At 48.1% G+C, this 11,362-nt stretch overlaps 6 protein-coding genes across 6 annotated transcripts; 2 read left to right on the plus strand and 4 right to left on the minus strand.

The window, feature by feature from the left end:
- Positions 1-54: 54 nt before the first annotated feature.
- On the plus strand, positions 55-598 carry L203_103100 (uncharacterized protein; the record flags this gene model as incomplete). Its single annotated transcript, XM_066212506.1, has 4 exons — positions 55-166; positions 254-398; positions 452-474; positions 534-598. 4 exons carry the CDS (start codon positions 55-57, stop codon positions 596-598), a joined length of 345 nt encoding a protein of 114 aa, XP_066068603.1.
- A 346-nt stretch (positions 599-944) lies between these two features.
- On the minus strand, positions 945-2,212 carry L203_103101 (uncharacterized protein; the record flags this gene model as incomplete). The annotated part of the gene is made up of 7 exons (XM_066212507.1): positions 945-1,029; positions 1,080-1,164; positions 1,224-1,402; positions 1,455-1,648; positions 1,724-1,910; positions 1,963-2,054; positions 2,135-2,212. 7 exons carry the CDS (start codon positions 2,210-2,212, stop codon positions 945-947), a joined length of 900 nt encoding a protein of 299 aa, XP_066068604.1.
- Positions 2,213-3,273: 1,061 nt separating this feature from the next.
- On the plus strand, positions 3,274-4,774 carry L203_103102 (uncharacterized protein; the record flags this gene model as incomplete). Its single annotated transcript, XM_066212508.1, has 8 exons — positions 3,274-3,306; positions 3,368-3,475; positions 3,527-3,589; positions 3,637-4,394; positions 4,443-4,494; positions 4,555-4,602; positions 4,653-4,681; positions 4,744-4,774. 8 exons carry the CDS (start codon positions 3,274-3,276, stop codon positions 4,772-4,774), a joined length of 1,122 nt encoding a protein of 373 aa, XP_066068605.1.
- Positions 4,775-5,332: 558 nt separating this feature from the next.
- On the minus strand, positions 5,333-6,798 carry L203_103103 (uncharacterized protein; the record flags this gene model as incomplete). The annotated part of the gene is made up of 5 exons (XM_066212509.1): positions 5,333-5,412; positions 5,468-5,519; positions 5,595-6,364; positions 6,494-6,534; positions 6,584-6,798. 5 exons carry the CDS (start codon positions 6,796-6,798, stop codon positions 5,333-5,335), a joined length of 1,158 nt encoding a protein of 385 aa, XP_066068606.1.
- Positions 6,799-6,987: 189 nt separating this feature from the next.
- Positions 6,988-8,635, minus strand: L203_103104 (uncharacterized protein; the record flags this gene model as incomplete). The annotated part of the gene is made up of 5 exons (XM_066212510.1): positions 6,988-7,448; positions 7,505-8,023; positions 8,073-8,089; positions 8,143-8,446; positions 8,503-8,635. The coding sequence occupies 5 exons, from the start codon at positions 8,633-8,635 to the stop codon at positions 6,988-6,990; spliced, it is 1,434 nt and encodes a 477-aa protein (XP_066068607.1).
- Positions 8,636-9,179: 544 nt separating this feature from the next.
- On the minus strand, positions 9,180-10,948 carry L203_103105 (uncharacterized protein; the record flags this gene model as incomplete). Its single annotated transcript, XM_066212511.1, has 6 exons — positions 9,180-9,407; positions 9,505-9,586; positions 10,010-10,238; positions 10,287-10,310; positions 10,397-10,470; positions 10,518-10,948. 6 exons carry the CDS (start codon positions 10,946-10,948, stop codon positions 9,180-9,182), a joined length of 1,068 nt encoding a protein of 355 aa, XP_066068608.1.
- Positions 10,949-11,362: the final 414 nt, after the last annotated feature.

Below are 11,362 nucleotides of genomic sequence, written 5' to 3' on the forward strand. Positions count from 1 at the left end.
TGGAGACAAGATTCAATTCTCTTTTTCTTTTTCTTCTTACCTTCATCAGTCAAAATGGAACAAGAAAATTCACCTATAGCGGGAGGTACAAGTAGCAGTGGTAGCAGGTTCCCGCGGCTTGGGCCAGACGGACAGCCGCTCAAAGCAGTCATCAAAAACGTCGACAGTACGTGATCTCTCAGATCTGCCCTTACCCGGAACTCGAATGTCAGTCTATAAAAGAAGGCACTCGCTCATGGCAAAATAATGGCAGTGTCGGAGGAGATGCAGCTGAAAGTGGTCGAGACGGTGTTTGCTTCATTCGAGAAATACGACCAAGAGAAAGATATGGCAATGTATATAAAGAAGAGGTTTGATCAGATGTACGGAACGACGTGGCACTGCGTCGTAGGGAAGAAGTGAGTCTACTTGGATCTTTTGGCAGATAGGATGATTTTGTTGATGATATCAGCTTTGGCAGTTTTGTCACCCATGGTACGGAACGCTTACATTGGAAGGCAAGCTCTACCTGTCAAACTGATGTGATGTTGTAGAATCCAAAAACTTTATCTACTTTTATCTTGGACATGTTGCTATTCTTCTCTGGAAGACCACATAACCCTTTTTGGAAACACCTCTTGTCCTAGCCTGAGTTGGTTCTCACCAGAGTCATCTTGCCCAACAATCCCCTTTCGTGTTTATCTCCGGCTTCTATCATGTACTGATAATTCTCTGCCTCGTCATATAACACTGGGCTGCGACATGCACACCTAGCATTTGGCCAACCTATGCTGTTGATCAGAAGCATTGATTTGGAAACAAGCATGCATACTTGAAACAGGTCCCATAAACAACCAATGATGAATTTAAACAAGGAATAAAGTGAGAAAAGGATTACCATACTACATGAACGTCTCTTTCTTTTGCTCGACTTGTACATCAACGAATGATCCATCTACACAATCTCAAGATCTTGAAAGATTTTGATAATGTGTTGTTGTCTCTTCGTACTCTTTCACAAACAATCTCTTTTGCTCTTTGATCATCCATCTGCAATCTTGTGTTAGCCATATTCGTCTCAAACGGTAATTACAACATACTGCATTATATCATTGATGTAATCCCGGAGTATATTCAGCGACTCGGTATCAATGTTGGTGTACGCAATGAAAGGCCCAAAGTTCACTATCTTTGTCGTCAACTCCTAATCTACATACCACTTGAAGCAAAAAAAAAACACTCACCAAACAATCTCAACAAATGTTCTGCTCCATAAATCTCACTCATAGGCTTATCAGGGTTTTGCCGCCTTTGTTCCACGTACTGCGCGCGTTCGAATCGATAGAGAAGATTGTTGCCGAGAGCCTTGTCAAAATACAAGGTGATGCCGGAGATGATTTCAGAAAGAAGCGCCGAAGCGCGGCTTTGTTTATGAAATCAGTAATTTAGCAAGAATTGCAAACAAGAGGGCATACGCGGAACGGTCCTGTTTCTTATTCGACGTCACGTACTCCCTATATTCTTCCAAAAGTTCACGAACATTGGGCTTTCGAGGAAGGGTAACAAGCTGATTATTCTTGGTCACGTTCTCCCAATCGTCCACAAGAACTAATTTCAAAACGTCGGGTATAACAATCTTGACTTCTGGCCTCTTCATAAAGTCCGACTCCTACCAATCTACCCCGTTAGCCATTCGCCTCTATATCTGTCCGCACTGTCTATCTCGTGAGAGTGATAGACATACGCTCTCAGTGGCATCGCGTCCCCTCTTTTTTGAATCCTTCTTCTTATCCTTACCCTTGACACCAAGTGCTGGAGATGATCCGCCGGGTCGACTTTTCTTGGCTTGTGCCTCCAACAAAGCACGACGTTTAGCAAAACCTGCCTCATTGAGCTTGAGGAGCCGAGATTCGGGAACCCATTCGTCCCAGCTACAATCATGTCGCGTCAGCGCGTATTCAAACAAAAAAGAGGAGAATGCACGTCTGTTTCCAACCCTTGTAATGGATAAAGTAATGGGGACCTACTGTCCCTAAAAGAGTGTTGGATTCGTCCCACACTTCCGCAAGGATGACCTGACTGGTTTCAGCTGCTCTTCTATAGTGCTTTTGCTTCCAAAGATAAAGGCGAATCAAAGAGAGGATATAGGACTTACTCGAGCCTCATAGAGTAACGGACCATGGTACGCCAGAACATATTCATCGTTCATAAACTGAGGTATGTTCCCAGACATCCTTGACGTTGTAGGGCGATGTTATTGCACGAAAGGCAGACAACTTTTATCAGAGACAACAACAGTGAGGAAACAAGACAAGCAAATAGTCAGCGTGCGCAAAAACCAAAGGGAAAAAAGGAAAAGTCACTTACTTTGAGTGGGTATGAATAGAGAGGATCCACCCAAATATCCGTATGCCTGTATAGCAGTGTTTTATTTTCCTGATTATACCTTTTCTGCTGTTCTTAACCGCTCTCTTAAATGTACAATTCGGAAAAGTCTTGGTAGTTATTGTCTCGAGAAGTAACAAGGACACAAATCACTCTTGCAATACTTTTCAATAACTGGCTTGGTTGTCAGCTTGGTTTCTAAATCAATGAAGTCAAAAGCTTTCAGTAAAATATAAACACTTGCCTGTTTCTTATTTTATTTTTTTCAAAAGTTGATTTATTTATTTACTTTTGTATTGACAAGAACGTTAACTTAAGGGGGTGCATAAATAAACAATCAATCGTTACATTTATATCTCTTCCATTCTCTTTCTCTTTTTCTTTCTCTTTTCCTTTTCTATAAAGACTTTCCTTCTTCTCTATTTACCTCCCGGCTACATACAAGCAGGAAAAGGCAATAGGAAGATATAAGGATCGCTTATCTGCTTCAAAAGCGCGGCGTAATTGGGACAGCTTAGTGAGTGCTACCCTTTGGGTTGAGGGTGGCAAACCCTTGTAAAATGGCAATCCAGCATGTAAAAGAAGAAGGAGGATATCAATTAAGGAGGGGAACCTATGGGGATGGGCCTGTGATAGATGAGTGGAGTTGGATGGATGCAGGCGGTTGGATTGATTGGTGTTGCTGATCAGACATGCTGACACATGATTTTCTTGCCTATCTCTTTCCATTTGCGGCTATCGCTGTGCTCGCAATTTGTGTTGCATTCAAAAGATCGCTGTATCTCATGAAAATAGCTTTGGCCAGCAAAAGTTCTTGCAAGACTCGTCTTTTCTGTGCACCTGCTTCAAACTCTGGGCTGGCAAGAGCTTCCTTTGTTGGATCACCTTTTCGCCCCTTAAACTCCGAGGATGGTTGCAGTAGCTGGGCCAAAGCCTCCTGGAGTAGGCATTGTTGCAATTTGAAAACTTGTTTATGACAAGTGCTGACTATCTGGGGGATTAGCCCAAGTTTGGTCAGGCTGTGGCACCTAATTTAAACATTAGGCAAATCTGTCCAAACTGTAGGAATGATCCACCTAATATTGTAGAAGAATATTCCAAAGGTGATCTAGTAAGTAGGGTTTGGTCGAGAGAGAGAATACTGTGGGTTTACAAAAGAAAGGTTTGTGCCGATTGTGGGACTATTCTCGGGGACCGTATCGTAGACACTAGAAGTGAATGGCGTGTAAGTGTTCTCTCAATATCTGACTTTATCGCGACTGATTTTTGTAGACTTTTGCAGGCGACGAAAACGGCGACGATCCTTCGCGTGTTGGTGATGCTGGTAATCCTCTTCTCGGCTCCAATCATCTTGACACGGTGATATCACATAAAGACGGGCGGACTGGTATCGCTCGAGATCTCAACCGAGCTCAATCGCGAGCAAATAATCTTGCTAATGGTGCTCAAGGCAAATCTTCTGTCGCCCAGTTATCGGCCGTTTTCTCCAGAATAGGAGAAAAATGCGATGCCATGCAGCTCCCAAGAGGTGTCAGAGAACGTGCCCAACATGTCTATAAAATCGTGGACGAAGCGAGAGCGATTAAAGGAAAGAACGAACAAGCTGTCATTGCAGCCTGTATCGTCTATGCTTGTCGTGACGCAAAAGTGCATCGAACTTTTCAGGAAGTCTGTAAAGCCCTCAAAGTGTCTAAAAAGGAACTAGGGCAGGTATTCAACCATATCAAAAGCGTTGTCCAATCGTCAAGCGCCAAGGGTTCTATGGAGAGTGTACATGGTTTCAACAATGCGCAAGAGTCTGCCGAGGGTTTGTTGGGTCGATTCTCCAATTATTTGGACCTCGGAAATGCTGTCTTTAATGTGTCAAAACATATTGCGGGAGAAGCCGTTGCCAAAAGTGCTATAGATGGGCGTAGTCCGGTATCCATTGCGGCAGGTGTATTGTATTTTACCTGTGTCTTGTTGGGAAAAGGGACAACGGCAAAGGATATCTCAGCGATGGGCGGTGTTTCAGAGTCTACTACCAAGCTGTAAGTTTGCATCCGCGATCCGTTTGATGATTGTCTAATCATGAGTAGGATTACGAAAATGGTCGCTAATAAGCTTGACGATGTCATTCGACCTGAATGGGTGTGTTCATTTTTGCTATATTGATCATTGCTCTGGTATGCCAACATTATCGTTTTACAGAAAACCGAGTATCCCGAAGGTTACGCCGCTCTTGCGCAACTTGGAAAAGTAGCAGACAAAAACTCTCGCGGCGGTACACCTAACGGAATCGGACGCAGTATCTAATACAAACTCTTTGCACAGGATGGTATGTCATTGACATGGATCGTCCTCAAAAGAATTTCTGATTTGGAATTTTTTACTGTAAAGGATTTATGATCAAGGTGCTTGGAAATTGTAGGAATACGTTCTCACTTTCCAGATAGAATGTGGCTACAAATGTTTTATCAGGAGAAGAGTTTGTTACCCGTTGACTCCTAGGAGAGAACCAACTTTGCCTGATGAGTCCAACTCTTGTCTGATAACTGACAACATGCATTCATTACTCTGACTTGTCTTTTGATTGCTGTCTTTTTCCAACGATGGATGCTCGATCCTGCAGAGTTTTCCGAGCTTCCAGGTTTCATTCAAGTTTACATAGATTAGCTCTGCCCCAATTGGTCAGACTTTTCTTCCAGTCACTTCAATCCTAACCTCTGCCGTTAACCAAGTAACGATGAATGTTTATAACCCATCACTTTTAGCAAAACACGAATCTTTAGCTTGTAAGCATACGATATCATGCAAGTCTAGCATCGTCAACACATGCTCAAGTGATCCTGTCGGTCAACTCTGCCTGTTCCGAGCGACTTTGAGTGGTTTTCCGAGTATATCCTTCTCCAAAGCCACAATCCAGCGAGGTTGATGACTAATCTTTACTCGTAAAAAGTCATCCCCTAAACCTATAGCAAGGCGACTCTCACTTGTCTGGATGTATCCCAACATATAATCTCTTGGATACATCAAGCTTCATTCCTCTACTCTCATTAGGAGAAAATCCTACAATACATGGTCAGTCCATATCAGTAGATGCACTCCCACTACTAATACAAACCAGCTTCGGTACGATCCCAGTCCACGGCGTATTCCAACTCTATGTCCGCAATCTATCCACTACCTGTTCACTACTCCTCATGCTCATGCGCATCTGCAGCTCGCAAGGACTCCACCCATCGCTTTACCCCGACCCACATCCTATAACCAAACTCTTTCCACCCTCCTACGCTCTTCCATCTCCCGTCTTTCATCCACCTTGTGACCCACCACTCGTCCTGCATCTCCCTCTTGACTTGATCGGGATTGACTTCAAGAATCTGAGTCTCCACAAATTTCAACAACCTCTCTGCCATTCTTCCGACACCTCTGTATACTTGTCGAAGAGTGTTGATGGTGCCAACTGCGACGAGTAGAACGATGAGGACGGTGCCGATGCTTCCCTCTCTCCCATTACCTCCCAATCTCAGCCTCCTCCGCCCCCATGATCCAAAGAATCCGCCTCGGAGAGCGTTTGCTAGTTGGAGTGGACCAAAAAGGGAGAAGGAGATACAAAGAGAGACAAACGACAGAGAACCCAGCACGGCGAGTCCGAGGAGAAATCTCATTCCTAGTCCGAATAAAAGGACAGCGACAGTACCGGGAAGGTTTTCCTGTAGCTCTTTCAAGCCGTCTGCAAACGAGACAAACGTTTGGACGGCTGCCACCAGTATATCCCATACCAACGTCCCACCTCCTCCCACAATAACCACCCCGCCCCGGTCCATGAAATCGTCGTAAAAGTCGAATGGCGATGCCACCCGGACGGAGGGTGATAGAAATGTTCGGGAGAGAGCAGAGGAGCGTGTGAGGAAGAGGTAAAAGACAGTGCCGACAGACAACGACAGTAGAGAGAAGAGAGAGAGGGTGGAGAGTACCATGACGGGTTGTGAAGCGGCCAGTCCTGCTATCCGTGTACCTACTCGAGGTCAGCGTTGTCAAACGGTGTATTCTACTTGCGTTCAAGCCGATAGCAAAAGCGACATTGGGGACATTCCATGTATGCCTTCTATGACCGTCAGCCAGGGAGAACACGTGCTTGACCTACATTGTTGGTACCAGTCTGTCTCCAAGCGTTGATGCATGATACTTGAGCGTCAGTCTGAGAGTTAGCTAGGATGACCTACCGTGTACATACTACCTATCGTCAGTGACCACTCGATCGTACAGACCTACGCGCATGCTTCCCGAGCATAGACAAGGGGATATCAGTCTTCCCAGTGTCTCTTCTTCCTCTGGTCCAGCGAGGCATATCCGACATTGCTTTTCGCCAGTCTCCTGGCTGTCCAGTCCAACAGTCGCGTCGCTTTGATCAGTCTGAGGTGACTGTACGTCTTGGGATAAGTTGATCATTTTCTTTAAACATGGAAAAGGATTCAAGTCGAAAAGATGAAATACAATGGACGGAAGCTTTTTTTTGGCCGTCGGCCATGGATCCCCGGCAATTTCAAAGCCGGCCAAAACTGTTGTTCAACAAGGCTATCCATCCAGATAATACCTAAAGTCATATACCTAAATAGATATCCAAGACAAACACCCACCCTAAGGTCCCTCTCCAGACAACCTCGCATGCAGACTATGAGGCAGGTAGCGATGGCTGATACTCTGCGACAGCGACGGCAGCGAGACCAACTCATCCCTCTCCCTACGATCCGACCATGCAGACACCGAGGGGAGATGGTGAGGCGACGGAGACCGGGTGGGATAGATTGAGAGGCTTGCACCAGAGGCTGCCCGCGGTCGAAGAGGAGGGAGGTTGAACCGATAGTTATGACTTGGTGTAGTTGCAGGTGATGCGATCGACTCTATCCGTCCTGGCGAGGCATCTGTCGTTGATGGATAGCAGCGTTTGCTGTAGAACCCACGACGCATGATATCACTTCGGTCGACACCCCATTCCTGAGCCATTTCTGCCCACCAACGGTTGAGACGTTCAGTCTGACGATGGTTTGCATCTCCCTGCAAGTTTGACTTTTCGAGATGTTCTTGCCAACTTGTGGCGACTACCAATGGCAATAAAACTTTTTCTGTCAACACTGCTCCCTACTCATTGACTCACAGAAACACCCTTCACGGCCTGCCTCGCCGATGGCATCCATAATGACCATTAGATTCTCAACTGCCTGATTCTGTCGCTTTGCTGTAAACCGAGGATCGCTGGTGGATGTGACTGCCTGGAGGTAAAACATCCCACATTCTGCTATTGCATGCATATACGCATACATCCACCCTTTCACCTTGACTTCTCCTACCCGACTGTTGATTTTTCTCACTGCTGTTGATAGATTTAGTTGGTCAAAGGCGAGATGTTTTGGTAGAGCCATTGCCCATTGTTTCAACCTGTCTTCGAGTCTTGCTGCTTGGATTTGTTTTGCATCGCTGAGGTGGGCTGAGAGCGACATAATGTCTGCGAGGATGGATAGCTGCTGGGTCAGTCTCTGACCTTTTGAGGGATACTCACAATGTGAACGACGTTCCCGGTCTCTCCTGTCGGCAGCGCTGGAAGCGATGCTGGGACTGTTCCCCTCGACACCGCTCCGCACAAATCCCAACCCACCAATGCCCAAAACGTCCTCGTCTGACACTCCTTATGAGTTACATACTCTGCCTCTCCGTGGCCTAGATACTCTGCCGCCGAGGACGACTGGAGGATTTCCATGCCAGCATCAAAATAAAAACTCCCGAGACTCGGCTCACGCAGCGAGGTGAAATACACGCTCAGCAGATACGATGCCTGAGCGAGCTCTGTCTCTTGCCACGATCCATCTCGGTGCGACCCCTTGCGCTGCTGGAAGAGACCCTGGGCGACACGATGGGCACGCAGCGCAAACGGCTCTCCGCGAAGATGCGCCGGGTGGTGGTCCGGAAACGCCTCGACAAATGGAACAGAGGTATAGAGTCGCGCGGCGAGGGCATACATCGCATCGAGCAGCACCGGCGAGACTAGGTTGAGGTAGAGTCGGTAAAAGAACGTCGGGCTGTGAAACACGAATGGGAGGGGCTGGCATCGTTGGAAAAAAACTGTCTGTCAGCGCGCAAGTTGGCGTTGACACTTACCATCGAGTAGCTCGGCAGCTGTCGCTGGGTCACCGTCGACGGCCAGCAGCGGACCGACGGGCGGTGTCAGCGGTGTCGGCGGGGTGAGAGGCGTTGGCGGCGGTGCGGGCCGGGTGCGCGGAGGGGGAATCATCTCGCCCTGCGCATTAAGATACTGGCACGTCCGGTTGGAGAATTCACAGTTGGAGCATGGTGCAAAGCCGTCACACCGTCGCTTGTTTTTCTGTCCCAGTCAGCTCGCAACCTACAAATCCACTCACATGACATGCGCTGCACGCTTTCGCGAGGCGCTTTCGCTTCCTTCCCTTCGTCGTCAGCTCCTCAGTCGACTTTTTCATCTCGGCGGCAGGTGGTGGTGGGAACAGGTGCTGCTCTATATAGGCGGGTCAGTGGTGAGGGCTGCTAATGGAATTGGCCTTCAGTTGATAGCGGCGAAGGCTTTTGGAGACAAAGGTAGGCGGTGAGTGGTGGTAGGTCCGTACCGCAGGACAATGGAGAAGGAGAGAAGGTTAGCTCTGGCAGCTCTGCCTGTGACGAGCCGAGCTATTCAGTTGCAACGCAGATGCAGCAAAGAGATGCTAGACACAACAATGCGTGCAGACAAGACAACCCCAAGTCTTGTTTTTGTTTGGTCAGCGTCGCATCGAACCCTTTGTGCCAGGGATGCACGATTGCGCCTACAGAATGCTCATATCCAGTGTATACCGTCGAAGGCTGGCAGCGGCATTTGCCTGCAGGCTGCCTGGTGTTTCCCTCCATGCTTCCTGTTCTCCAAGGCTGTCATCTTTCCTCTCCGTACCCTTTTCCGACTCTTCGGGAAACGTCTGGAAATTCGGCTTTGCGGGTAAATTGCGGGGCAATGTGGGGCAAGAACGGGGCGACTTGAGGCATTCGGCAAGTTCCGGCTTTGCTTCTAGCGAGTGACCGTTATCAGGGCAGATACCACCCGTCGTGCGCAAGAGAGTAGGTGTCTGCACCTGTCAGACATGGCAAAAGACTCACCGCATCGGCGCAGAGGTTGCTCCGTATACCTCCCAGCGTTGTCTTGGCTCCAACACAATGGCTCCAGATGGTCAAGCTGTCGCTACACACAATCAGCTCGATCTGTCGGAGCGGATAAAGCAATGCCAGCCGTTGTGTCGGTAAATTAACCCGGTTCCAGTTTCTGATCAGGGTAGAATGGGCGGCACCACGTTTGTCCCTGGAGGCTTACCTGTATGTAGAGGACACATCAGATGCTTGGCCAATTCAGACAGCACTCATCAGTTAGCGACATTGCAATGTGAGTAAACAAAAATCAGACTCAGCATGCCATATATTCCCGTAGCAGCGTCTAGACCCATGCATACATCTAACAAAACCCCAGGTTGTACACGCTTGCTACCGATACACCCCATATCAGTCAAACGTGGCAGCTTTCCCGTCGAGTGTTTGTTGCAACACTGGTCATTTGTCAACCAACGAGGCGACTATACCGTATAGCTGCGGTGACTATCCACCCAGTCACCGACGGTACAGCCCTTTGACATGAGTTCCTTCCTGTGTGACGTAAGAAATGACAGCGGGAATGGTGTGCGGCACTGGGAACGACGTTGTGTGATAATCCTCGCCAGTCAGAAACGGGTGGACGAGGGCAGCTTGCTGAGGAATCAACCGAGGCTGCTGTCGGCCAAGCACGCTTTGCGTCTGTGTCTCTTTTGTTGGCGCCGCTTCCTCCTGTTGTTGGGCCAACTTGGCTTGGTGCGTCTGTCCATGTCAACCCGAGACGGAACGAGCCAACTCACCCTCATATGTCTCTTGAGATTCGACTGGACCGAAAAGTCACGCCGACAGCCGTCATGCGGACAGACGTACGCTAAACACCGTCAGCACCACCCGTCAGCACACCACCCACGTTTCTCTCCCGTATGCGAATGCATGTGAGTCTTGAGCGCAGACGGCCTCGTAAAGTTTTTTGCGCACACCGGACTGGCCAAGTCAGCGACAGCCCAGCCAGGCCGCAACCCGTCACCCACCATGCATGTAGCTTTTGCTCTTTTGGAGCATCCTCGTCCTGTCTCTTTCGCTTGGACCCGAGCGACGGCCTCATGTGGCAAGGCTCTTGTTGCGGCAGCATCGCATCGATCCAAGACGGGTGTGGCAGCACCCGTCTGCTGTGAGAGCACATGGTCGAGGCAGCCTCTTCGGGTGATGGGTATATGGCGGACAGAGATTCTCGTTGGGAACCCAGTGAGCTTGCCATGTCGTAGCTGACAGGCCGTGAGCGAGGATATTTTAGAGGGTTGGCCGTCAAACCCCAGCCATCGTCGGTGTCCATCGTCCATCCCTCTGCTAATGGCAACGCCGGTGCCGTTGACCACGATGGGTATGACTGTCTGTCCCACGACAGTCTGGGGAACAAGAGACGTCCAGCACTGTCGTTCACTACTCTCTCTTGCTGAGCCATTCTTGCGAGATTGCTATGTGAGCTGTGAATGAGTTGGAAATGGGCTTGGAAAATTTTGAGCTCGACATTAATATATCTACTGTCATGGTGATATCGTCAGCCAAGCGTGAAAAAAATAAATTAATAAATTGATTAATTAATTAATTAAAATAAAAAATAAAAAACGATCCGTACCGTCATTCCATCTTTTTGCTTTTGCAACTCTACTTGGATTTATAAAAAAAAAAAAAAGATAAAAGTTGGTAACAAAGTCAGCGGTGAATGACTTTTGGTGGATGAGATGGACTGCTCATTACCTAGTAGCAGCGTCCACACACCAAGAAGCAGCCTATATATTTCGTCGCCGACTATGAGTGACTCATCCAAGAGTTTCCCATTCCAAGCAAGAGGAAAGGAGGAGACATCTCGCTCGAC

This window comes from Cryptococcus depauperatus, chromosome 3 (genome assembly GCF_001720195.1).
Source record: "Cryptococcus depauperatus CBS 7841 chromosome 3, complete sequence".
Taxonomy (NCBI): Eukaryota; Fungi; Basidiomycota; class Tremellomycetes; order Tremellales; family Cryptococcaceae; genus Cryptococcus; species Cryptococcus depauperatus.